Source organism: Bombus bifarius, unplaced genomic scaffold (genome assembly GCF_011952205.1).
Source record: "Bombus bifarius isolate JDL3187 unplaced genomic scaffold, Bbif_JDL3187 scf7180000007996, whole genome shotgun sequence".
Taxonomy (NCBI): Eukaryota; Metazoa; Arthropoda; class Insecta; order Hymenoptera; family Apidae; genus Bombus; species Bombus bifarius.
The window spans coordinates 1386859-1414419 of record NW_022884376.1 but is presented as its reverse complement, the minus strand read 5'-3'; the positions used below and the strand labels follow the sequence as shown (position 1 = coordinate 1414419).

The 27561-nt window shown below is 45.9% G+C and overlaps 1 protein-coding gene across 1 annotated transcript in view; it reads right to left on the bottom strand.

Moving 5' to 3' along the window:
- Positions 1-27561, bottom strand: part of LOC117205905 — a 67635-nt gene that overhangs the window by 34975 nt on the left and 5099 nt on the right. The window contains exon 2 of the mRNA XM_033444739.1: positions 25973-26675. Coding sequence (XP_033300630.1) covers positions 25973-26118 — 146 coding nt within the window. The 5' untranslated portion in view covers positions 26119-26675. The remainder of the gene's footprint in view (positions 1-25972; positions 26676-27561) is intronic.

The following is a 27561-nucleotide window of genomic DNA, read 5'->3' as shown; positions in this document are numbered from 1 at the left end:
ATATTATTAACGTTATACGTTACGAATCTCTCGTTTAACAGCGTGCTTCTATCGTCGCAGGGTAGAATCGACAAGATGCGGACAATTAAATGCACCAGACTCGCATATTTCGAGACAGAATACCTACATCTCGATACTGGAATACGATCGTAATGGCGTAAAGTCAACGCGATATCGCGTATGCATAAACGGTAAGCTTGAAAAGGTTAAACGGTATAAATTAACAGCGTTCCTTCTTCGACGCTGTACCATGCACGCATTAGTCGTTACGACGTTCGAACTGTTTTCTATCGGTAAATTTTCCGATTCGCGTTCGAACCTCGCCAAACTCGATCAAGATCGTCCTGCTTGGTTGGCTGTATAAGATTTAATTGCGCGATAGTTTACGAGGTTCGAAATAAAGACGATAACAGCGTGGTAAGTACAATGTGTTTTCTTATCGCGTTATCGGCGGTTATCGCGAACAACCACCAGCCACGCTAATTATCAGTAACAACGGTCACATGCCGCATTGTTCGACACATAGGCGGCCGATGTGCTCGCTGGCAAACGAACGATAATTACCATCGGTTAAGGTACACCCGCTGCCGCGCGACGTCTGCGCGTTATTAACGTAACGCAACAATTGAATGTGTGAGACATTGTTGTTGCCCAGGTTCGCACGATCAATACGAATCGACGACTCTTTCTCACGACACTTACCGTTCGCGACAACAGCGATGGACAAATCTTCGCGTGTTCTCTGTCTTTGCGACACGCGTAACGGATTAAATTTATCGATAAAGGCGATGAAAAGATAAAGCGGCAACAGTCAGGCCAAAAATTCTACGTCTGTCTCGTTCGTTCTCGTCGAATCTATTCTTCTTCGTCGTTAAGGTGCTTAAAAACATTCCTGGAACGCAATCTGTCTCGCTGGAATTACGATAACGATTCGTTGGAATTGAAGCGCGCGCTGTCGTAATTGCAAGTACTCGAACAACTCTTTAATTTCGTGGCTTCTACCGGTCTTTTAGTGGCAGATTGCGATTGCCCGTTGGTCGGGTAAATACGTATGGATTTGCGGTTAGCTTCGAGCGCGTACGCTTTCCATCGTCTTCGATGCCACAGCTTATCCCCGAGACTATCCTCGGAACTCCAACTTTGAACTTACCGCTACGTTGATGCGAGGAACTACGTTATCCCGCCCTTCGACTCGTTTAAAATAAAAGTTTGCCTAGAAATCGGTCGATTAAACCACTTCTGAAGCAGAAAGTCGAAGACATGCCTTCCGGTTCGGAGCAATTGCAAGGCACGCGCGATTCCAAGCGCATCGTTTCGCCACGGCCAATGCTTCCGGGCGAAATTCTAGCTATTCGTTCGAACCGCTTACGTAACGTCGCTTATGAATACGTAACAATGCAAAGTGAAGGTACTCGGGAAGAGCAGAATCGAGACAGATGGAAAGCCCGCTGTTGCGAATTCCTCGATCGATGCTAATCGGGATATACCTTTACAGCGAGTTTCCTTTGCGTATCTACCGTTGCTTTCTCGCTACGGAGCACGTCGGAAACGATACTTTCCGTATACGAGATACGCAGCGAATAGCACGGAGCGCGAGACATTTTGCGGTGAAACAGAGGCGAGAATTGACGACGCGCGTATAAATTATCGTAGAGAGCGGCCCGCAACGCGAAAGCGATAGAAACGAACGGGTGGCTTTGGGACGAATGCCAAAACGGTCGGTGACATTCTAATCAAGGCTAAAAAGATCGGCTGTTCGCACCTTTGGCCCGGTTTCGTCAACCGAAAATTCCCCGATCTGTTTTAGATTCAACGCGAGTGTTTGGCCGAGCCGCTATCGCGAGTACGACGCAGCGCGTTCTTTCGCGCGAATCTCAAGGAAACCTGCGACTAGCACGCGAATACGCGACACGAAAACGTTTCGCGCGTGTTGTCGTGAAACCGTTGCGTGTGCAATTAACCAATCTAACCCCTTGACTTGCTTCTTTTCTACCTCTAATTATCGTTCTCGTTGTTAAAATAGGAAGACCGTTATTTTCTCTTTCCTGGCTTAAATCGATATTCGACGTCCTTCTCTCTCCTCTCGTTGCACGTGTACCGCTGTATTTTCTGCTTCCTCTTGTCTCAATTGTCCGCAATTCTTTACGAGTTCGGTCAGTCGCGTTTCGCAAACAAAAGAACGATAAAAATACGGCTTAGCGAATAATCCGGCTTTGCGTAGTTTCCGATCGAGTTGTACATTCGTTGAACGAAAATTTGTCTGTTTGCCGAGAAATGCAGGTTGCTGCCGTTCCGTTCGCTGTAGCCAGCGCGTATCCACGCGAACGCTATCAAAATGGAAATTTCGTGGAACGTCGAAGAGATTGGCAGAGCCGTACGACGAACGTACGCATCGGACATGCCTCGATTTTACACGACGATAACACAACAGACGTAAAAACAGGTTAACCTTTAAACGTCTAGACTGGATATATTGAATTTTCAGAAGCATCTGGTTCGCGAGTCAGATCGATAATTTGCCGTCGCGAAACTGTTTGTCTGTTTTCGTTGATTCCCAGACGCTACACCATTTGCCAGACCGTTCAAATAATTCACGCGGTTATCGGCAAGTACCTTCGCACGTGCTTTATAATCGATCGCAACTTCTTAATAAATAAAGCAAACAACCGTCGAGACTCGCAGCCGAGATACGATTTTCTCTCCACGAAAACGATTTCCGACAACGTGGCAATTCCTGGGCTACCTTTTTTAAACATTCACATCCTCGAGAAAAGTAGCGGCGGATTTTAAGTTGCCAGAAGGCTACGTATCTCGAGTCGGAGCCTTTGGACGCTCGTTCTTAGTACGAATTTCTCGACGAGCGTATCGACCGCAGGCTGGCTATAAAAATATCAGCGCTTGTCTTCTGAAAAATCTGAACCTCGTTATTCGCCGAAGGTTTTAACGTTTAGGTATTTTTAACGAAAGTTCTAAATTTTCCTACTTTCTTGCCGATACGTTTTTCTCGAATACGTGTGATACGAACTGCGAACGTTTCCGTAGACACGGTGTTCTACACCGATGTCGCGCGATCGTGAAAACGACAGCGATGCCAATGACAGAAACGTTTGCGAGAATCGTTGAATTATCGGTGGCTCGTGGAACGCGATACGAAAGAGCGGAGTCTGAGAGGAAAAGTTGCCACGCGAATTCATTTACGATAACGTTCACCCACGTGACCGTGACACGAACGTCGAACCGAATCAATAACTTTCTCCTAATGGAACCTCGTGGAAATTACAATCCTCTGTTCTATCGTGATATGATTGTTATTGATGTATATACCGGTGCAGGATAGATAGCAGTATCGTTCGCGTTTGAAAAAGAAATTCGATACATCAGGCTGGCACCTCGACCGCGTCAAAGAACTTTCAGACGCGTGTTCTACCGTTAAATATCTCGTATCCGATATACCTAAGGTGTATTACACGGAACGCTATACAGCGCATTCTCTCTTTCTCTCCTCTTTTCTATTTCTTCGATAAAATACAAAAGTATGGAAAAATGGAACGCGCCTGCGGCCCACGAAGGAGAGTTTAACCGAGTCGAAGAACTCGTAAAATATTGGTTGTAGATTTTAGACGACTCGGATGGAAATATAAGAAGAGATACAGCCTGGCAATTTCTGTGAGATATCAATCTGGCAGATTTTAAAGTACGATGGTAATAGCCGCAGCACGTGGGAGGTAATCGCCTCTATCGAACTAGAAAGCCTTTGTTTCCGCGCGTAAAACCGCGAAATACCGTTGCATTGTTCGCGAAACGCGCACGAATAGTTCGTTTCGGAAGAAAACAGAGAAATAAAACGTGAGAATCGAGTTACTACTCGCGCGATATTCGGAATTCTTCGAGAATAATGGGGCACGCGTCGCGTGGCGCAGGCAAATAGAAGTTTACTCGTCGATCGCTCGATTCCGCAACCTTGCGAACACGAAGACTATCGGCGATCGGCAGCAACGAGAAATAGAAAAGGAAAGATATCTACCGGTTCGGACGAGTATGTGTGTAATTGCCGCACGAAAAATAGACGATCTTCGAGCAGTCTATGATTTAATCGTTACGTAATCGACTCTTTACCGCGTAATACCGCTTGGCGTGCGAATCGTTGCATTCTTCGGAACGAACCTTCGATTCCACTCTGTTCCGAACGCGGATGACAACGTTACACGCCTCAACCCTGTCGGGACCAACTTCCTTTTCAACGACGAACGCGATATTTTAACACGTGTTGTTGAATGCCACGCCAGTTTTACAAGGTTTGGCCAAGGTTGACGGTGAATTTGTTATTACGCGATGAAATATTATCCGCAAGAGATAAGTTACAACGTATAATCATCGTTAATGAATTTATCTCATCGTGGTCACCGGTGACCCCCATGGCATTCAACGTGTTAGTATCACAGGCTGTACAATATACTCGAGTTGAAAAATTTGAATTGGAAATTGTTTGTTTATAACGAGATCCTACGTGCCGATAAAGCGCGTACTCTTTGAAGCAGATAGTCTGTAAAATTTTCCTTCGGTTTCGTCTCGTTACCAGACTAACCGATCGCCGCAAGAAGCATCAGAAAATATCCTTACGCGCCGTTTTAGTATGTTGTCGATAAAATCTATTATTATCGAACTGCGAGGCAAAATTGTTGCGAGAGTTGCGTAACGAAAAATTACGCGCGTTTCAATAATTCTGCAATTTCACGTAATTGCCGATACGATAAATGTCACGGCGGGGCACGTGCTATTTAATACGTGGCACGTAACGTGTGCATCCTTGCTACTTAAGGTCAATGTCGCACCATAAAACGATACCAAACGTTCAATTTTTAAACGAACGCACGGTACGTCTCGTTTATTCGCGGCAGAGGCAATCGATCGTGTTTAAAAAACGAGAAACGTATCAAAGTTTATTCCACGTTGCGCCGCTACCATACGATTACGAGCCTATAATTAGCGTTACGCTGGCACGCACGGTAACTTTGTACGATCCAGGACAACCTCGCTCAACCACCAACGAAAAACGAGTTCCAAGCTTCTTTAACGAAGCGTTCGCCTCGCTTCTACGCCGGAGGTGTTTTCCAAATCGGCTTCCGCGAATCCTCGGCGAAAGCTGATTTTTCCATAAATTCTTCGTCGATGCCAGAAACGGGTTCCTTGCGATTCTTGGAATTGCACGTGCGACAGGTGTTTTACATGGCAAAGATGCTGCAACTATAGGTATACGGTGTTGAATGAAGAAAGACGCGAGACTCGTATATACTTTGCGACGTTACACAAATCCTGACGAGTTATGAAAACGTTATGCGGTCCTTTCACACTGTGCAGACCGCGGAATGTCATTCGGAGCTTCTCCTCGACTCGACTCGACACGACTCGACTCGACTCGACTCGACTCGCCTGGAAGAAAAATTTCGCCTAGCCCGACATTAACGACTTTCAAGCGGATTTAATAAGCGGTTTCTCGTCGACGACGGTCGGAAACGTTTGCGGCGAGAAGCGAGGACACCAGAAGAATTCGCCCGACGACAGTATAGATTGCCTTAAGTGCTTTCAAGTGTCGGTAAAACGCGAGCGGTGGCAACGCTTAAAGTAGAACCCCGTGGCGTTCGTAGAGAGCGTGGCCCAATTTCGACGCAGATTCCAGTCAACTACCCGCGCCGGCCACGATACGCATAATTAGCGAGACGAGTCGGCCAAAGCAATAGAGCGAAACCTATTCGTAGCAGGTAAAATGTCCTCTAACGATCGAACTTGATTATCTCGTTACACACGACTGAGACACTTCGTTCAACGTCGTACGGCGAATCGTACGATTTCGTCGCAGCGAGTTGATTAAAACCATCCGTGAAGCTCATCAACATACGACCGACCTACTTTCCACCCATTAATTAGCCATTCGATCCCAATGTTTTTCGACTAGAGCGCGGCTCCTAATGGAACATCGATCGTACAAATTAATCGAAGGACGTCGTCGTTTGCTCGTGAGCGTTTGCAATTTAAGCAAGATCGGAATACCAAAGAGACTGAAAATGCGACGAACAACGTTCCGTAAGAAAAGTACGGTTTCTTGGGCCGCGTCAGGGTTACGTACAGACTCGGACGATATATAAAAGCACTGTTGTTCGTAGAAAATTCCAACACGATTGTGTCAAGTCCGCAAACAAACAGCGCATCGGCGGCCTCCGCTAGAAGAGCACGGCCTACGTAAGATCTCACAATGTCGCCACCTATTAACGGTAGTCGTCATCGTTTATGCAGCAAAGACACGTGCAAAGGAGACTCCTTAATCGCGATTCAAAGCCAGTTGACGCTGGCTATGAAAATATTTCCTCGCGAGATTCGATTGCCTCTCCTTAACATCTTACGACAGCCGGTTTAGAACGACGTCGAAGCAACGAAAATTACGACGACGAAGCTAATTAAATTATGAAATCAAAGGGACGATGATTTTCAGGCTGTTGTTGCTGTTGATGAATCTTTACGGTTAAATATACAGAGTGGTTGGTAACTGGCGGTACAAGCGGAAAGAGGGTGATTCTACGCGAAAAAAGAAGTCGAAAATACGAAATAAAAATTTTTTTTTCCTTTTTTTAATTTTTCCATCGAGACAACGATCTACGGTGAGATCCGTTACAACGAGACGCGATAAAGTGCACGCGTACCGAGAAAAAATTCAAGGTCGATTTTCTCGAAAACGAAGCCTCGAACGAAAAATGTTTATTCTATATTTTCGACTTCTTTTTTCGCGTAGAATCATCCCCGTTCCGCTTGTACCACCAGTTACCAACCACCCTGTATATCGTCGTTGAAAGCTCCACCTGCGCACCAGAGCTGATTGCTCTATCGCGTTCCCCGTTAAACTTGGCGGTTAATTTGGCGTTAAATAAAATTGACGGTGAAACGAAGCGTACATTTTCGGTTAAACGTCTGGCAGCCTTTGTTCTCGAAAGGAAAAGAAAAAGGCAGGAAGAATACGAACGAACGTGGAACAAATCGGCGGTGGTTGTGCGTGAATCGACGTCGAGGCATTCGTCGCTCTTCCGAACGAGAGTGGAAAATGAACGGAGAAGGAATCGCGATGAGAAACGGGATGCCGAATTGGGTCGTGGCGCAGTTTTATAAAACGAACAGGAAAGAAGGAAGAAAAACGCGACGAGCGAATCGTTGATCGCGAAACGGGAAGAAATAAACGCGATCGAGTAAAAACGGATGCCCGAAACGGCGCGCCGTTCGTGCTTCGATCTCTATTTCCGTCTGTCTCTGATACCACAGCCACGCCGTGTTTCTCGATTAATCAGCATTTCGATTTGCCGCGACGAGACGCCGCGTTCAAACTGAGCTCCGAAAATGGAGCGGTCTGGAACGAATGGCGACGATCCACCGAATAGCGAAGGAACGTTCGATCGACGACGCCGAGATTCCACGACACCTCGAGACAGCTCGATAATAGGACTTTTGCGATTTTTCCTCTCCGTAAACCGGTTTATCTTTCGGTAAACGCGAGAAACGCATTTTCGCTGACCATTATTATCACTATCGTCTATATTTTTAGATTTGATTTCTGCTTATGTCGGCCATACACCAAGATTATTATTATTATTATTATCGCCATTACTATTTAACAATGTTAGACACTCGTGTATATAGATATTACACAATTTCATCGATTACAAACCTATCGAAGAAGGAAGTTTTCGCATCGGTAAAAGACTTAAACGATCTACCGCTTCGTAAGTGCGTTACATAATAGCATTCGTTTAAACGCGCTCGAAGATAATTCGGATAACAAAAGTCAGATTCGATGAATAGTAGCACGAATAGTAGAGCACATAGTAGAGCAAACGTTCTCACCGATAAATTGATAAAGACGTGTCGTAACGCGTGCACGTAGAACTTAGATAGGAAGAACGTATCCGTCGTTCCGGTGAGAAATATCGCCAGAACCCGATGTACGCGAACCTTCGTCCCTCGTAACCGTGTCGTATCCGATTTGTTCCGTAGAACGTAGAATATACAGTTTTCTCGTGAATCTCTGGCGATCGAGAAACAGCGGCTCGAATCGAAAAAGTTTAAAGCGAGCGAAAGGTGTCGAGGGGAAGAGAACCTGTTCGAATACGTTTCGTTACGTGCCCGTAACACCAGCGCGGACGTAATACGTTACGCAAGGCCGATACAACGAAACTCGAACGGCCACGGTATGGTCATCGGTGAACAGGATTAATTAAACGCTTTCTTCGAAACGCGGTAAGCCTTAACCCGTTTCACCGATATCGAACGTTCGAAACGCGATTCGAAGAACGATTTCGTTATTTAATTATAGATCGACGACGATGACGACGACGACGACGACGACGACGATCAAGGTAAGACAACGCAAGAACCGATCGAAAAGGAGAATCGTCTGGTCTCGTCTCAGACACTGGGCTTGTTTGTAATTTCGCAGCTGCGAAAACCATTCGTGTATGTTTGTTCAGACGATGTCGACGATGTGAAGAATTCGCTGTTCGCCTTAGTGGTTCGTTTATTTGGCGGTATATTTCACAGCCGGTTGGCTGTTCTATTTTTGTACGTTTCATAGAGAGTCATTTGTCATTTTATTTCCGAGAATCGATATATTAGCTCGATAGCGCGAGTCGACAACTTTCCGCGATTAGACAGAGCGAAAGAAGTCCTCGACGAAACCCAGATGAGATAGTGCTCGGAGATAATACATAATATTGATACGTTTGTAAAAACATTTGATACTAGCAGCGACCATGTTCGTCCGAGTAACAGGCGCGAATCGATCGGAATTTTTATCGGGCAATGATTAAGAAGACGATACTTCTCGCGAGGCGTCAAGGTTTCCCCTTGAGAGGCCGAATAAGGCGGACTACGAGGTGCAACAAGTGCAAGATAGAGTTAGTTTCGTCTTTGAGCGAGGCGGAGAAGAAACTCGTTGGAAAATAGAAGACAGTGGATATCGAGGAAAGCGAGGCAGCCGGTAAACCGACTACAAAGCGGACAAATCAACAACGTCGCGGCAATACGCCGTCATTATGGAATAATTAATATCCGATCCGACGACTTCTGATCGACTTCGCGTTGCTTCCTTCGTTTATATCGCGTCGTTCTTGACGCGAGCAAACCGAGGAAAATCACCTAGAACGGAATCTAGAACAGAGGAAATTCCCTTCCGTAGAATTCAGCGAATAAGTCGGTGACGGCTGCTTCAAAAATGTTATTTCTGGCTGACGAACAGCTTCGAAGAATATCGTTGACCCGTTGTAGAACTAAAGATCCTCTCGTCGCAGATATAACACGAGGACGCAAGAACCGTCCGTACAGCGGTTACTATTTTTTAATAAACTTCGCAGCTGAGATGTAGCGTCAGGTTGTGTAATAAGTTTGTTCGCCCCTTGCGAATTTGAAATTATTGGAATATTTGCTGCACTGCGTTGGTATTCGAATGTTATTATTTACTGGTTGAATATTTGCAAAATTTTTTCTACAATAATCATTAGCCAAGTAATTCGAAGAATAGGTAAATAGCGTAGGTAAATACCGGAATTTCTTAATTGTTAATTTTCGCTTTTTACTTCGTTAATTACATTTTTGCTGCATTTTTAAAGAAACGTGAACAAACCTATCGCACATTCCAATACGTACGACTTTTTGGCGAGTACTTTGCCAGTTTTTAAAATTCGCATAGACTCGAAGCAGCATCTCGCTCATACGTGGAGACCAGCTTTATTTTCCGAAGAATATCGTTTCGAAGGGAAAACGTGTACGGTACTGTTCGGTTAAATGGGCCGAACACGCACAGAAACGCACGGGAAGGCGAAAGAACAAAACATCAAGACAGGGAGAATGGACGTGTAGCGGCAAGGCAAAACGTACCGAAAATAGCTTATCGTTTGCGTTTAAACACTGGTTTTCCGTTAGACGCGTTTTCTCGGTGAATTCTCGGCTCGAATACGAGACAGGTTGGCTGGTATATACGCGAGACGACAGGTAATCGAAACCGCGTCGCGGTTTCAGTCACACGACGTTATTGACGTTCCCCGAATGTTCACCGCGATGGAAGGCAAAACGCACAGCTCTGACATTAACGTAATCGTGTTATCAATTCCATTAATCATCGCGTTTCGCATTCCTTGAACGGGTGCTATGCCGAAGAGGGAGAAGAAAATGGCGCGATTTAGTTTAGGAATGCGTCCTTTTTTAAATAAATTTTTCATAGAAATAAGGATAATTAATTTCACTGCAAATAATCAGAAAAATTTTGGAGCCATTTCATAGATTTTGTATGAAATATATAGAGAAATGCTTGTTCTTCTTCTCGCATTACGCAGGTACCACCTTCTATCCCAATTTCTTTGCAACGAGATTTATATTTCGGTCGTTGCTAGTTCCCTGCGTTACAGCGAGAGATCTACTATCAGAAAAGTAAAAATATCTTTTTTATTGCGCGTGGTGTACAGCACGACGAAAAGACGGGACGAGGAAACGTTTCAATTCCGTAAAGCGGCCCACTGCAAGAGGAGGAGCTCGCAATTCCCTGAAGTACGCGGCCATCTTCCGTATCCTCGTTTACTTCAGAGAAACAAAACAAAAATGGAGCTTCTCGGAACAAGCGCGGCTCCCTTGGTCCGAAAGCCAGCGACTCGGGCTAAGTCCTAGGTAGGCTAATGTATTTTAATTGCGCCAGTTAACCGGCTGAAACTATACCAGCGCTCGTATTCTTTCTCGTTACCGTTGAAGCAAAGGGCGAGGGAAGGTTGGCGAGCGTGTCTCGTTAAAGACGATATCAAACGATGCCTCGGTCTCGAGAAAACCGAGAGGATGAGGATATCACGAGAAAGGCGAGACTTTGTTAAAACGAAGGAAAAAATAAACGTAGAAGAATGGGAGAACATGGCAGAACGTTAACACGCTCGAGACGAATGTATTTTGTCAAAATTGTTTCTAGCGACTGAATTATTTTTGCAACCGCGATTGGTATTTCAATAGATAATTGATCCTAACGCAATTTAGAATCGCGCTGCTTTATGCTTTACAGATATTTAGACACGTTCCTTTGCGATTCGTTCCATTATTTGAAAAATAACCGACAAAATAAATCGCTTCGTCCGGTGATTCTTTGCGTATCCCGGAATCCATACCTCGGTCGAGGCGGTCGCTCACTACGTCAATATAATTAGTTGGATCGTAATAATCATAAGGAACTGTCGTAAAACTAAGCATTTCGATTTGACCGTTAAGGCTGTTAAGTGGTATAAAGCACCTTCGAGTGAAGATTTTCTTACGGTTGTTGCTCCATCAGGTAAAAAATGGCGAAACATGGCCTTTTCCATGTTTCCTGGGATTTTCACCCGTAAGCGACCGGTGGTGGAGCGACCAACACCCAGCAAGAGTTTTCCTCTGCGACAGCATCATCACCGAACTTTACTGGTTCTACGACTATAGATCAGTCAACATCTCTGCACTGGGTTCATTACCCAGTCATTACTTAACATAGTTTTGTTGCATCTAGATTCCTCGTAGTCCCCGATACTCCAAATGCTTCTTCTTCCGTATATTTTATCGTATGATCTCTTATACGGTGATCAATGATAAGACAAAATGCTGTCTTTACTTGTCCTTTATGCCGTTAAACATATCCGTAAAAATATTATGAACCGATGCCTTGCCAGATTTGGGACTTGCATCTATTTCTATCCAAACTGTCCCATCGGACCCAGTTTCGATACGTTGTTTCTGTACATCAGTCTCGCCCTTTCCTGTCAACGATAATTTCTTTCCTTTTTGCCCTTGCGTAAACGCTTATTTATAATATTCAACTCCGATTCGGTTGTAAATAACTCCTCGTGTGTTTCCATGCTGTTTTCAATTGCTCAAGTTTCTTGCTCATCGCACACTGAACGGTCTTCCTCTATGTCCGTTATTTTCTTTTTTATAATTTTTTTTTTTTGAAGTCTTGACATTTCTAGGGTAAATATTTGTCAAAGAATAATACCACGTACGGAATACAAAATTATTGTTAAATTTGATATGCTTTACTTTTCCTTTTATAACAACTTTGCGCAAAACGCTCCGAGATGCTTTTCGTCTGAGTTTTACAGATAACAAGTTTAGACGTCGACTAATTGTCTGGCAAACTGAGATGTATTCTAGTCGAAAGAACAATAGCAAGTAAGAATATGGTCTGTGACGGGATATTTACACGAAAATATTGACGAGTATTGGCCGTTCTTCGCCAACGGTTACTCGAGGGTGAAGTTGAGAAATCTTTCCCCGGGTTTTATCGCAATGAGCAATAATCCTAAGAAACCTCTCGATTTTTAAAATGTTCGTAACAATGGACTGTAAAACATGTTAAATTTTATGGCGGTTCCTTAGGATCATCACGGACCTAAGTTGATAAGTCTTGACAGCATCTTGACCGAGGGATTTCGTTTGTCATTTAACTTTGAGATAGCCTTTTCTTTGTACTGACTGCATTTATTTTAAGAACAACTAAAATATTTTGTCGGGCGGTCAAAATGACCGCTCACGGTAGGCAAGGCAGAGTACAAATTTTTCTCTATAAAATAAAAGAGCAAACTAAAAGTAAATGCCGAAAAATATATCGTACGCATGTTTTAGGAAAAGTAGGAAATTACGAAGCGATATGATAAAGTTTAAATACGGTTAAATTTGTGTAGAAGTTGGAGAGCGGTGAATTCGACCGCCGCTGGTAGGTTTAGTGTTAATCGTTTCGCACTTGCTTGGAACGCGCGGAAATGACGGCATAAGAGTCGAATGTACGTGGCCTTCTAAAACGAGGAATCAGAGAGCTGGCAAGCCGTGGGAAGAAGCCACGTAAACCGTCCCGTTGACAGAGGAAAAAAAGAGGATAACGCACGTGGTGTGCAGCCTACCATTTCACTGGCCTCGCCGGAGAGTCGAAAACGAACGAGACGACGAATCAAAGTTAGGGGAACGATCGCGGCAAAGCATCGATGTCGAGCGAAAGTAAATCGCTCTCTGCAGAGAATTTGCGGAGGGGAGAGACCGCGGCGGCCGAAGCTCGATTTTCCGAGATTTTTACATTTCAAATTTCGCCAGAGGCGCTTGAAACTCGCCCCGTCTACTACTTCCGTGGAAATGGATTATGTATTAAGGTCGATATCATAAATCGGGGTAACTGGTTGACTTTGCGAATTTGCCAATGTTACCAATTAGGAATTAACCTAGTTGATTCCTCGCCGGTGAGATTGCAGGAGAAACGACCGTAGACAGTTCTGTCTAGAACTTGCATTGCGCGTTACCTTCAATTTTGCTATCGATGGCTTCGGCCGACCTTGGCTATTTTAAAAGCCAGATAAATTATGAATTACCGTTCGACCCGCTGCACCTAGTGTCTAGATAACCGTTGTCGCAGTATCTATCCGAAACGGATTATCGGTCGAGCGAAAGCGATAAAATTCATATCGTAAAAACATCGCTTTTAATTATAGGCGCTACTTAATTCAACGTACTTAACGTAGCGAGATTGGAAGTAGTTAAGCGGCGATAGCTGCCAACGAGTCGCCTGGACTCACTACGGTTGTTGATGATCAAGCAGACGTTTTTGGAAGACACGGGAAGTGACAGTAGGAGACAGCGTCGAAGAACAACTGGGATCTTTATCGTCCAAAATCCTGCCAACTGACTCCACTTATTTACGTTATAAACTTCCATAGTACGAGCTAAGTAATCGCGCGTATTTAGAAGGATCTGCAAACTCCTGCTAAACGAACCGTTTGTCTCTCGACGAGTCCGGATAAATAAGATTCGTATTGGATCCACGATCTCGTTGCCTCTCTTCGATCGTTCGTATCGCTTTCGAACATCGAAAGCGTTAATTACGTTCGATCTATTGTACGAGTCGAGACGCCGTGCATCTCGCCGAGCATTCAACTTGCAAGTCGCTGGCTCCTCCTCGGGATCAAGCCGAATCGATAGGCAAAAAAAGAGGCAGAACTCGCGATATAGAGGTGATCGATGGAAATAGGAGGACGCGAAACGCTCCAGTTTCGTTCGCGGAGTCGGGAAAATAGGCGGCCCGTTAACTTCCAGCTGGCATCGTTATTGGAAACTCTTTTCGTGGAAGGAAACTCGTTATCTACCGTCTGGCTGAGTTTGCGCTTGATACGCACACGGTCGAACGAAAGGGATGCACAAGAGTTAAACGGAAGGAAGGGGGTATGTGCGCGCGGCCACCACCAACGCTCGAAATCGAGTCGAACCATATGCACAGGGGCGTCGCGTGCGTGTGCGTCGCACTGATCGATAAGTTTCTCGACTGTTGACTAAACAATGTCTAGCACTCGGCTTGCCGTAGCTTTCAAAGAGATTTCTCGCGGTGGCTCGTCAGGTTGGACCTGCAGCCATCCTAGGATCAATCGGGCGTTCACGAAAAAAAGGAGGAAAAAAGAGAAACGGCGGCGAGGCTGGATGTTTGCGCGCTGGCCGGGAAATTGAAACCGAAATGAAGGCTCGATGCCGTCGATCAACGCCGAGCACGCGATCGTTATTATCGGTAACCTTTTGTTCGAATCTGTTGGCTGAAATTGAATCGGACCACGTCCGAGAGAATGTCAATTAGAATAAACGACCGAACTATTCCGTTCGGTGGAAAATCTTGCCGAGTTTCTAACGACTTTATCGGTATCATGGTACGGTTCGCCTTCGATGTCGAATCGTTAAAGAAGAAATTCCTTTAAAACGTACGAATTTCCCTCCTTCTCTACTCTTTTTATCCTTACGAGTCGCGAACACGAAAGTCACAAAGGACGTAACCCGCTTCGAGTTGGAGCGAATTCGTATCGCTGCGAGTTGCCCGAATATCGAAGGACGACCGGGGGTGGAAGTATCGGTCAAGGTCGAGCAATCGATGCTGGAAATGCGCGTGGTGCAAATAATAGGTTGGAACCGGGCTCTGGCGCGACCGGCTACGCCCCTGCGATGAAGGGGCACTCGCGAAACAAACAACCCTTTTTGCGGAGGGCCACGAGAAAGTTTCAGCGTCGCTGAAAGCAATTCTGTCTCGTGTATCGCGTGGAGAACAATCGACGGCCGAAACCCCGCTGCGTTACTGTTCTCCCTTCCCTGGCGAATATCCTCTTTACCGTTCTAGCGCGATTTATTCCGTCGTAGTAGTCTCTCGGAGAATAAGCTCCTTGGATTTAGAACGATAGGATGGGCCGGTAGCGACAGGAGGCGAAAATTCATTTCCACGGGAATTTCAGTCTGTCGAGGATGAGTTGCGCGGCCGCGCAAACGCTGAGCACAGCCGCGAGTATTCGGTAACAGAGACGAACGGAGGTTCGGTCAAGGTCGAACGATCGACACTGAAAATCCCTCCGACCCTGCAATTATTTGGCATTGCACTTTGTCGAGCGACCCTGGCTTCTCGTTCCTGGCGTGGCTACCTTCCTCTGCCTAGTCGAAATCTACGCGTGGGCTTTGGCGTGGTTCGTTGGCTGAAGCAATTTTGGAAATGCGAGAGGAAATGAGGACACGAGGGATGGACGGAAAGGTGGAAACACCGGGAAAATTCCAGCAGAGAAAAATTGAGAAACAGGGAAACTCTGCAAAAGGGTGAAAGTACCGTTAATGAAAATACCGTGAACGGGACCAGAAAATAACGCGAACCTGAACGGAAGAGTCGGTATATGACTGGGGGGGGAGGGGGGAGAGAGAGGAGAGGATTTGTAAAATTTGTAAGGGGAGAGAAAGGCTTCGTTTGACGGTGTCGGATCGCGAGCTTTGCTCGTGAGCACCGACGAAGCTCGAGCTTGAAGCACGCACGAGTGCAAACGAAGGGTGGGCTCTGAGATAAAGGAAGCGAAGTATTCGCGAAACGAGTTCATTCAGACTTGAATAAACACGAGCCGACCTATAACGTTGCGGTTATTTCAAATAAATCGTCGTGCTATCTATTTAAAATGGAAATCTCTGACTCGGAAATACGAGCTCCGATTTACTCGATTATCACGTTGAAATCAACGAAACAGAATTTATTTCTCTCGTTATATCGTAAAAGCAGACGCGGATAAACGAAAAGACAATTGGTCGTTATAATCGTATCGCTTAACGCAGCGAATTAAATTCAATTAAGAAATTAGACGGTACATTTGCTGCTCGGTTTGAGACGCGTACCGATATGTGTATCTAATGAATATTCAAAACAGGAGGAACGTTTTCAGGAAGCCGTGCTTCAACCACCGAGAAGAGCCACGTATCTCGATTCACACGCTCGTTTGCGCTCCGATTTTTCGAGCTGCCGAGGCATTAGCAAGGAAAATTGCACAACAGGCGAGCCGCTCTCTCCAACGACAAAAATTATCAAAGGTAAAACGCTTTTGCGAGCGCGCAACCTGATTTCTCGTCCCATGTATTAATCGTGTTTCGTAAAGAAATTGAAGGAAGGTAGCGATCGCGAGTTGATAGTTGATTGATCGCGAGTCCAGGAGATAGAGGAGAGTAATCGAGGCTCGTTTAATCAGCCCGAATAAAAATAAGCTGATTATTTTATCAAAAAGATACGCTCGTAATCGTACGCTTTACTCGTGATTAATAAGCAGAGCAAAATACCTTTCGTTAGCATCGATTTTGATTTCTTGTAGAAAAAGGAAGAACATCGAATCGCGTTGAGCGGTTGGTTGCGGCTGCGAGAACGTACAATCCTTTTTACTCGATCGTCGAAGTCTACATGTTTTCGCCAAGATTCTTAGGAAGATGAGTGGTCAGCCGTGTACTGTATTTTTCTTCTGCCTTTTAATTACTTCTTTCTAGAAAAATCTTAAAATTTCGGCGCCATCAGTCTTTTATATTCTTCCCTTTTATATCCTTTACTTGCACAAAACAGGGCGACATCGGAACAATTTGAAAAATAAATTCCGATACTTACAGAAGTTAATTAATCACTGATCGTGTCACGAATGTGGTTTGCAAATTTTATAATCCGATTTTGTAAGGATTTCAGCAATTCCTTAGTGTTTCCCGCTCTTTAGAAGTTACCGTGAGATTCAGTACCCTATTTAGAGTCTGCTCTCCAAACAAAATACGTTCGATCAATCGAACAAGACAAGATAAATTTCCGAGATGGCCCTTACGTACATTTTCTTGGCTCGAGACGAGCATGGAAAATCGTAAGAAGGTGGCTGATGATACGCTCTTCGTGACCTTTATTTCAAACTATCAATAACTTTATCGACTGTCCTACGCTTCTCCAGCTTATACATTTCGAAGCATCGATCTTTCATTTTGAAAGAAACATCGGATTTAACAAATCACGATTCGTTAGATCGCCGGTTAAACCGATGCAGCTCGGAGCAACGGAATAACTGAACAGAAAGGGAACGCGTCGGATCTACTTTCGTGTTACGGCCTACGACTTTTAAAAGCGAATAAAACGTGCTTCCTAGGTGCGGGCGTTATTTCAAGCCGGATGTGACAAGTTCCGAGAATGGAAGGAACGACGCTGCCAACTTCCCCCGATAAGAAGACGACGAATTTCCAGGGCCGCGAATTACGCAGAACGACCCGGCACAAAGCTCCAGAAAGAAGAACGAGAAAGGGAAATCATCAGGCCTGCGAGGGAAAATGGGAGAAGGACACGGTGAAGAGGAAACGCGAAGAAAAAGAAAGTCGAAGAGGGGAAAATGTGGGGTAACAAGTTCTGCCTCGAAGCACTTCGTTCCCGACAGACGAACCGGACGAAAGCGAAAAATCGAAAAAGCCGACGTGTGTCCAACGTGTACGTTAATTGTTATAGTGGCAAGAGATAAACGTCGCAGAATAATTCTGTGAGAAATATTCGCAGAATAATTCTGTGAGAAATACTCGCAGAAGAAGTGCATTTTAAACGACGAGATGTTCAACGAGTGTTCAATTTTCTGAAACAAAAGATTCTCTCCTATGGAAAAAGGAAGAAGAACGTTACGTCCGGTGACTCTCTACGGTCCAGGCGACCACTAGCTGTGCACATAGAATTAAGCGGGCCGCAATAATCCTAAGGAACTGTCATAAAACGAACCTTTTCGATTTACCGTTAAGGCATTTAGTTGGCATAAAACCTCTTCGAGTCTAAAGGTTCCTTACGGTTATTGCTCCATCGGGTAAAAATAGGGATAAGGTAGGTTTCCCATGTTTCCCGGGATTTCACTCGCAGGCGACGAATGGTCGATCACCACCGAGCAAGATTTTTCACCGATTCGTCATCTTTAGAACAATCAACATCTCTTTACCGGGTTTCCACCCTTCGATCAGTCACCTACTTAACTTATACCTTACGCATCAGCGTAACTATCTTTTCTGCAAAGTTGTTGGAAACATGTAATATCTTTGAACTGTTGATCAGGCACTCTACTCGTTAAAACCACCTCTATTATCCTAATCGAAATAGAGGATCGATGAGTTCGTGGCATCGATTGTCTAATCGTATCGGGAATTTACGACGCGCCTCCTCGCGATCGCGTCTCTCTGCGAACGGTCGAATAAACAAAGAAAAAGAAAAAGGAAGAGAAACGAAGAAGATGAAAACTCGAGAAAAATCCAGTTTCGCGTACCTATGTATTTCGAGGACGTTGAATATATTCGTACGAGCGAAACGACCGAGCGTCCAACTAGCTTTTTTCCATTTTTCGAAGTAACTGGAATTTCCTCGTTACCTACGATTACCCACGTCCATTCTCCCGACCATTTCGCGGACTTTCTCGTCGCGATGGGAAAATTCACGGACGTGATACTAGTCGTCTGCCTCGCGTGCCCGAGCTGGAAGCGTGCGTAACGCGTCACGCGAGACCAGGAAAAACGATGCAAAAAAGAGTGGAGCCGGTTTGGGACAACGGTTCTTCTCTCTGGCTCGGAGTCGTTCTTCAGGGCGACCGGATCGATCGAGGTCCACCTCGATGAAATCTCCTGCCAACTCGGCCACCGAATACAAAGTTCCCGACCGTTTCGGATCTCGCGTCATTCTTCTAGTTCGGTGAAGTAACGCGAAATGTAGGCTAACGTGTCCCACCCACACCTTTTTTTTCCCTCTTGCCGAAACGAGAGGAGCCTCCGTGGAAAAGGTGAATGAAGAGGAAGACAGCAGAGAAAGGAGAAGGGGGAAAGATAGGAAAGCGGCTGGTGGACGGTCGTTGGCGCAGACGCGAGCATCGCGGAATTTCAAACGATCGAACGGACCACCCACGCGAAACAGCTCCTCTTCTGGTTGTGACGCTCAATCCGTACAAGAGGCACGTGATTTCCTGAGGACAGTGTCACCGATAGTTACCGCCGTTGAGTGTTACGATCGTTACGATTAGTTCCTCGGCCACGATCGTGTCACGACGTATTAGATAATTCCAGGATGAACGGAACCATCGTGACAATTCCAGTAATATTTCAGAAAGTAACTACGTGCTCGACAAAGAGATGGAATTTGTCGATAATAATAACAAGTTGAAATGATCGAAACGCGGATACGACGATCACGCGCCTGTTCACAACGGAGCTACAAGTTAGCAAATATCGGAAGAAAGGAAGGAAAGCGGTTGTTGCGATGTAAATTAAGGCGAAAATTACGCCGGCGTTTAAAGGTGAAAAAGTCGGCAGCACCTTTTTCGCATAATATTATAGATTAATCTCGATTTCACCGTTACGAATTTCAACGATGCAGATTCCACTTCCATTCGTGGCACTGAAATAGATTCGCGTGCCATTCCAGCCAGCACGCTAAGCGTGCAGATGCACAAAATTTCACCGACCTGCTTGTCATACAGTGGCTATTTTTCTTTTTTTTTCTTTTTTTCTTTTTTTTTTTAAACAGCCGGTCACCCGAGCAACACGACACGTTGGTTGATTCTTCTGCGTTTTATACTGGACGCGTAGTAGCCGCATAATAATCGATTTTACGCTTCGACGTATGAATATGCGCCAGGCACTTTACCTTTCCGGTTACGTAATTCGATACAGATTTTGGTTATACGTATTTCGACTAACGACCGCGCGATAACACGCATCGCGAAAGAGTGCGTCCGACGATCCAGGAAATACGAAATAATAGCTGGCCGCCGGCTGGTTTTTCCGCTTGATGCCGCGTTGTCGGATGCACGCGCCTCGTATTCGAAATTTATGTCGCGAGCAAGAACGCGAGCGTTCCAAGAGCTGGCCCATCCTGACCAGAGTTTCGACCAAGAGTCGCTGTAATTTTTGCCTGACTTTCAAACTGGTTTTACTGGTGTTACGCCGCGCGCAGCTTTAACAGCCATTCGCGCAAGTTCGTCGTCGAACCGAGATACATCAAACGCAGGTATTCGTATTCGACAGCCAGGAGGCGAGACAAACTTGGAAAGTTTCGTTTCGTTGCACGATATCTTCCGTTTAGATTTTCATGGTCGACGAAAAGATGTATCGTAACCGGAAGACTCTTAACAGGAAGCAACCGCTTGCGAAGTCTTTTCGAATTTCAACCCTCGCGAGTCGTCGATCGGATACGACGATCCTAAATATAAACGGTGATCGGCGTTTGCGAACAGTTAGTACGTGAGAGCGATTAAAGCGGCGGAACACTTTCGAAGACACTTCTATAACGTGACCCCTCGAGTCGATAAAAATCAGGGTAAGCTTCTCGTGACACGTTGAATCCCTCGATATCTGCGACCCTATGGCTCGTGCTGCTCTACCCCCTTCTCGGCAAATATGTGCATGGTTATACGAGCCAATGGCGCGACGAGTATCGACATAATCGTTCCCGTGGATACACGCAGAAATATTCCGTGCCTCGGTCGGAGCGTTGTAATCGGGTGTTTCCTCATCACGACACATTGAGGCGGTGTCAGGTCCTCCAACGATGGTCACTCGTTTCCATGCCCGGGACACACCGGACGACAGGACATTGTCCATTATCGTCGTGCCCTCGTGTATCTTCTCCTTCTCTCTTCTAGTCAACTACCTCCGCTCGTTTCATCTCCGTCTCTTTCCACCTCCCTTGCTCCGTGCCTCTCCTCGACACGATCAACTACTGGTTCGCACGTTCCCCGATTCCTTTCCTCCTCACCCATCCATCGACCGACCAAACTTTTCTCTTTCAATTTTCGCGCCTCGCGAATCAGGACGAGAACGAATCGCCGTACTTTCTAACGCTATCGGTGGCGAGAGAATCGCGTTTCTCTTTCGACGTTTCCCACTGTCGCTTTTCTTTCGCGCGGCTTTCGAGTCTCGTTATTTATCCAGTCGCTTCATCGACCGACCATCGATCGGTACCGTCGAGAAATTAGCGAGAAAAACTCTACGATATCGTATGCGAGACGTTTCGAGGCGCTTTCGAGCTCTTAAAGCGGATATTTTGCTAAATTTTAAAGTGAATAGGACTTCCGCGTCTCGACGCATTCGAAACCGGGAAATTCGTGCCGTCTTCCGCTTTCCATCGTGTTTTCGCCGTCAATCTCGTTGCCCGATCGTCGTGGACGCACTATTTCCAGACTTTTATTCGGTGCTCGGCGGCCGATTCCGAGGAAGGTCATGGTTCAAGGTAGACCTTGTTGCCGAGAAACCAGCCGACCGTCTCTGACGTTAAATCGAAATCGCTTATCTCGATCTGATTGCGCGCACCGCTCCCTCCGACGATGAATCGTATCGGCCTTGCCAGTCGTTCGTTGTAACGCTGTTCCCCTCGATTCGGCGATTACGCTATCTCGTACGCTCGCTTCGGCCAGTTCGAGTTTCCTTTACTAGAAAACGAAACTGGAAAACGAAATCGTCGAAACCCTGGTCCAAGCCGAAATTTTGGAAAATTTATAACGTTTGAAAATGTGTTTAGGAACTATAAGCGCGAGATGTTGTTCTTGAAGCGACAGCGTCGTTGGAAACGAACGATTCGGATATTCGAGAGATTCGTCTTGCAAGATAGCGTAAAATCGACGATCGAAAGTGTTCCCGCCGCTAATTTTCGTTAGTTCGCGAGATGTAACAACATGGACGGTAGCCAAGGATTCGTCACCGGCTGAAATCGAGAGGGTTACACACGGCAGGAACGCGGAGAGAAATCTCTTAGAAACTTAAATCGTTCTCACTGACATAGATCCAAAGGAACAGTGTTTCTCCTGTAATGACTTCTTCGCGGATACGCTGTCTTTTCACGAACGCTAGAGAGTGCTGAAAAACACGGATTCCCTAGCCTACTTTGCATCATTTTCCGTAGAGAGATCAAAGAATCGACAAGAAACTTGTATACAATTAGATCAAGATCTCGTTATCAACCGTGCGGAATAGCATCCATTGCGAATAAGCTGCAGATCTTCCAGATATTGAGATATCGAGGTAACAGGATTTTCACGAGGAATTTCCATCGAGGGAACCAAAAAGGCTAGGAGGGAAGACACGCGATGTATCTCGTTGATATTCAGCAATTTCGTTAAAGCGTGATGATCAGTTTACGTTCGTCGCTTAGACCCGATCGATCGACGAGGGATCGCCGGAAACGCCGCTTTTCCGCAATACCGTTGCTTCTGTTTTCCCAGATAATTCTATCACAGAAACATCGGCAGCGCGACGCGTTCTCGCGAGAACGTTCCGAGATCCCCCTCCTTTCCTTCCCTTCTCTGGTTCTTTCGGGAAAACTCGGTGGAAAGTCGAGCGAATCGATCGAGATCACCTCGAGGTCGCACGCTTCTGGGACTAGCGGCGAGCAAGCGGTTAATTACGTGCCCAGCTATCGCCGATTGCCGCGATTAAACTTGTCAATCGGAAAAAAGACCAAAAACGTGCTGGTTTAATTAATCGTTGATCGTTGCGACATCGACTGGAGTCGAGTCGCGTCGCCACGGAAAATGCCAAAGTTGGCTCGTTTCGCGAAAAATTGCCCAAGCTGCGGTAGGTTTATATGGCGAAAAAATGGGAAAGCTATGCGAACGAACACCGATCGCGAAATAATAAAACGATCGGGTCGTTCGCCAGAGATGTAGAGACCGTTCTGGCACCGATCCAGCCAGCTTCCGGTATTTTCAAAGGCGTCACGAGCGAGGGACGAAGGGGAAGACAGACGGTCTGAAAAGTTGCAACGGTGAACAATATACTCCGTACGTGACTCATTTTCATCGCTGATTTCATAGCCGCGAAACGACGATTCGCGTTGATTCAACCCCGTGTCGGGGGATTATAGATAATCCGGAACAGGAGTTTTTGACGTATTCTTCTCCGCAGACTGTGCTAATTTCTTCTTCGTACAGTCTTGATTCCCTCGAACGTTGTCTCTCCGCTATGGAAAACCTAATCGTCCTATGCGCCTCTCGGCGTTTAGGAGCGAACGGTTCGCAGAGCAAAACACGTTCATCTGTGATTTACTTTTCTCGTTCAAAGCTTCAAGCAAGTTGCTACGCGTCTCTGGAACCAAGCGCCAAAAGTCGCGGTAAGCACGTCGTCGAGGGTAATAAGGAATTCCCTTCGTTTCAACTTGTTCGTTTCGAAACGATCCGCTAACAAATTTACTAGCGCGTCTACGTATTACGTTGTACATCGTACGACGACAGGATGTTTTACGCAAGCTAAATAAACCAGATACGCATAAAGAGAAGAGAGAGAAGAAGGGAAAAATCGATCCTTTGCCGTGAAACGTCCGCGCTGGTTTAAACGAGACGCGCGTCCGCGTCCGGCAGACCGCGGCGGCTACCGACGAAATATGGTTTACGAACCGGTACGGCCGCTGGAATTTATGTCGCGTGCATCTTGCACACGTGCGGGAACGTTCTATTCCCAAGAGAATACACGATGTCGTGCATAACGCGCGCTCGATGTAAATACCGTGCACTCCGAGCTCGGTGAAATATCGCAGCTGGATATCGACCGACAATGGACGGAAGGTAGAACACGATCGAATCGTGTCTGCGAAGCGAAGATATCGATATACCGTCGCGACACGGCCCGGAGGAAACGTTAACGTCGCGTTTGAACGTTCCTTCGGGTTGCCAGTTGCGCGTAAGTACGCGTTACGTCGCTCTGGCGATTCTGTTCAGTTTTCGCCCTGAGTTTGGGTTTTATACTAAATTAAAAAATATCGAGCGAGATAGATTCAACCAGCGGACGATTCTTCTCTCTCTCTTCTCTTCGTCTTGGTTAATAATCGAATTACCCGAACTAACGTTCCACGTTAGAAAACGATCTATTGTTAGACAGGCGCGAGGAAAACAATCGTGGAGTAGCGCTACCGCTATCAGCCAACTGTTGCTTTGTAACACCTGATCAGATGCCAACGCGTAGCTAGCTACGGGTACGGTTCTTCCACGAAAATTTATCGACGCTTCTACGAGCTTCTTCGAAGTCGATCGATCGCGATCCATCCTACGCTGCTACGAAATTTATTACGTTCGATGTACGTTTCGATGGAAGTAGCTGATGCATCGGAATAACGCGAAAGATTTCGAGAGATCGTGCAAACGAAATGGTAAAAGATTCCCCTGAAATTCTGGTTTCTGCGAAGCAAAAGTAGAACGCAAAGCGCGTAGGTACTCGGGGCAGTCAAGGCACGTTCATCGAACGGGAAGAAAAGAAAAGCCAGCTGTGGATAAACTGCAAAAGGTTTCTTTCTCCTTGGGAGAGCACCATCGAATTTTTCGCTCGTTCAAGGTCTATCGCGGTGACGATCGTCGGAGAAATTTGATTAGTCGATTCGGAAATCCCGGGCGAGTTCCGAGAACGCTAGAGAAATTCCAGGACGAATTTAGAGTTGGCGGGCGTGGGCGAAATGTATGGTCGACACACGCAACTGTCAGCTATTTAAAAGCGACTACATCGTAAACACCGTACTATTTTTCGCCTTGCTAGGAAGTAGCGAATCGAGGCGGATCCAGAAAATCGCTCGTTCGATACTCGCTAAAACCCCTTACCGCGTACGTACGTATCCCCCCCTATCATTAACGAAGCAAAGTACGTATTATACGTTCTACGTTAGAGCTCGTTAATCATATCCAAGTTGGTAAAATGGCGAAATGCCAAGGTATATGGAGACTTTGCGGCGCTGGGTCAGCTTCTTCGTATTCCACGTTTGCTCGATAAAGTGTCAACGTTACTTGGTAATTAAGAATAAAAAAGAATCGCAACACGCGCGGAACCTTGTTACCGAGTTTCGGATGATCCACGCTTCGTTCAAGAGAGCTACTAATCCGCGTCCACGGCACGCGTTTCATTCACGGCCGATACGGTTTAAACGAGTTTCCGTCACGCTTTCGTAGCTGTCCTTTCAAGTACGGAAACTAAATAATCCAATAGACGTACGCGAGCTTCTTCGCGGCAAACGTAAGCGTGTCGTTCGACGCGTCGTAAAACGCGTTGTTCAACGGTGCACAGTAGCGAACGTTCGTTCAACCGGCACACCGGTTATTTCGCGATAATTGTTTGTTCGCTCGTTAAACCGTCTACGCTCTCTGATATAACGAAGTTACCGTATGGAAAAATGAGAGAAAAGAACATGCGGCAAAAGTAGTTTTTTTTTCTCGAGAACCGAATTATGCCTGTGGTCGTTGAGCACGTAAACGAGCTTTCAAAAAAAGATTAAGCGAAGATCGGACGAAACGCTTTGGAACAACTTTCGTTCTCGCACGAAACAACCGCCTCCTACGGAGTAATTACTCTCCGGACTTGGTTGAAAAAGTAATTTTAACGAGCTGTACGGCTGCACAGACACGCGATCGTTATTGTATCGCGAATTAAAAAATTCGCCGCCCGTTGGACTAGACACGATCGCCGTTCGTACTTCCAACTACGACACTGGGTCGCTGGAACGTGTTGGCGGATCGAAACGAATCGATCGTGATCATCGTCGCGAAACTTCTCCTCCTAACGCGACAGTAGCATCTCGCGCGAATACCAAGAGAATTCTTCGTACTCGCGAGAAACGATCGCGAACGTAGAAACGAGAGAACGAAGGAAAATTTTGGTGATCGCTTACCTGGTCGAATGATCGACGAAAGATCCACCGTCGAGAAGTCTGAGCTTAGCGAACAGCACTGCGTTCACGAATGGCACCGCGGTCAGCTCCTCCAGGTTCACCTCCACCGAGAATTTGTACTTCTTCTTCTTCATCATGAAGGCCATGTCACCAAGACCGAGACACTTCACTTTCACCACGAGTCGCTTAATCGTGGTTAAATTCGACCGGAGAACGTTCGCGATTCTCCAGCTTCTTACTCGGAAATCGTCGATGATTTTCACGAGCAAACAACGAACACGGTACACGGCACGCGCGAGAAAAGTAGAAATTGTGCGCCAAATGCGACCATTTAACGTGGTTTTATCGCCGATAGCGACTAGTCGAGTCTCGCGCCGTGATACCGTTTCACCAATTACCTAAGATACTATTTACCAAAATATCTCTTCGCGTTTTCTACTCCGCTACGAAAAGGCAGTACCACGGCCCTCCGTTTCTTTTTGATCCTCTTTGTCGAACAACGATCATCCAACTTTTTTACAGGCTGGTCGATCCCGAGGGACGAAGCTGAACACTTGAAGCCGGCTGGGCGGATCTCGTTCGAAGCTTCACCGACATCGCTGCTCTTCTCTCGTACCAACACGAACGTGGCCTTCCGCGATCCTCTCTCTCGGCGCCGACACTCACAAACGGCAATTATTCGTGCTCGCCATCCTCGTCGAGACTGCAAATTAAACGAAATTCAGTGTCTTTCTATAATAAAAGCTGCGAAGAATCGTGACCGGGTTTCGCGTATCTATTACATACGCGACGCGCGCGCGTGCGTGTGACATTAATACTCGAGCTTTGAACGATAATGCCCGCGGTAATCCCAGGGCCACGGGCATCTGGAACCTTTCATTGCACAACTATAAAAAAAAAAGCGATCAGAGACGTTGCTACATAGGTCTCTGGGTCTGCTCGTGCAATTTTTTCCAGATAGATGCTCGCGCCTAGCTCGTGTCCATTCTAATTTCAGGCATTATTTTTGAATTTATAGAGCCAATCTGTTCCGCTTAAAGCAAACAACAACGAATATTTTTACACCGAATATTTTGTACGTGTCTATTTTAAACAGCGAATTACACGGTTCGTTAAGTATCGCGATTAGGCCGCGTGTTTGATCCTGTAGCGGTACTCGACAATAAACTTTCCAACGGTTTCTGTCCTATGGTTCGCTACACAAAGACTCTGTTCTTCGGATAACACGATTGCCAGATATCGATACATCCTCACAGAATATTTTCAGCTAGCCTAAAGATCCGCTATAAATCTTAGGATATGTTTAGCTAAGATTTTCCAAAGGGACAAATAGTCTTTCCCTCAACAGACCCTAAATCTATCACCTACTACGGAAAGATACGAGAAATCTGTTTTTCTAACGCACGATGCTTCCCACTATCAACTTTCTCTCAAGGGCAGTTAGTATCCTTTTCCAACCACACACACAAAATTAGCCAATTAACAACGACGTCCATTTCCTTCACTTTCCGAACTAAGGCTTTCCTCTACGAATCCGATGATCTCGCATCCTTAGACCGCATCATAGTTTTCCTCTGTAGCATCATCGT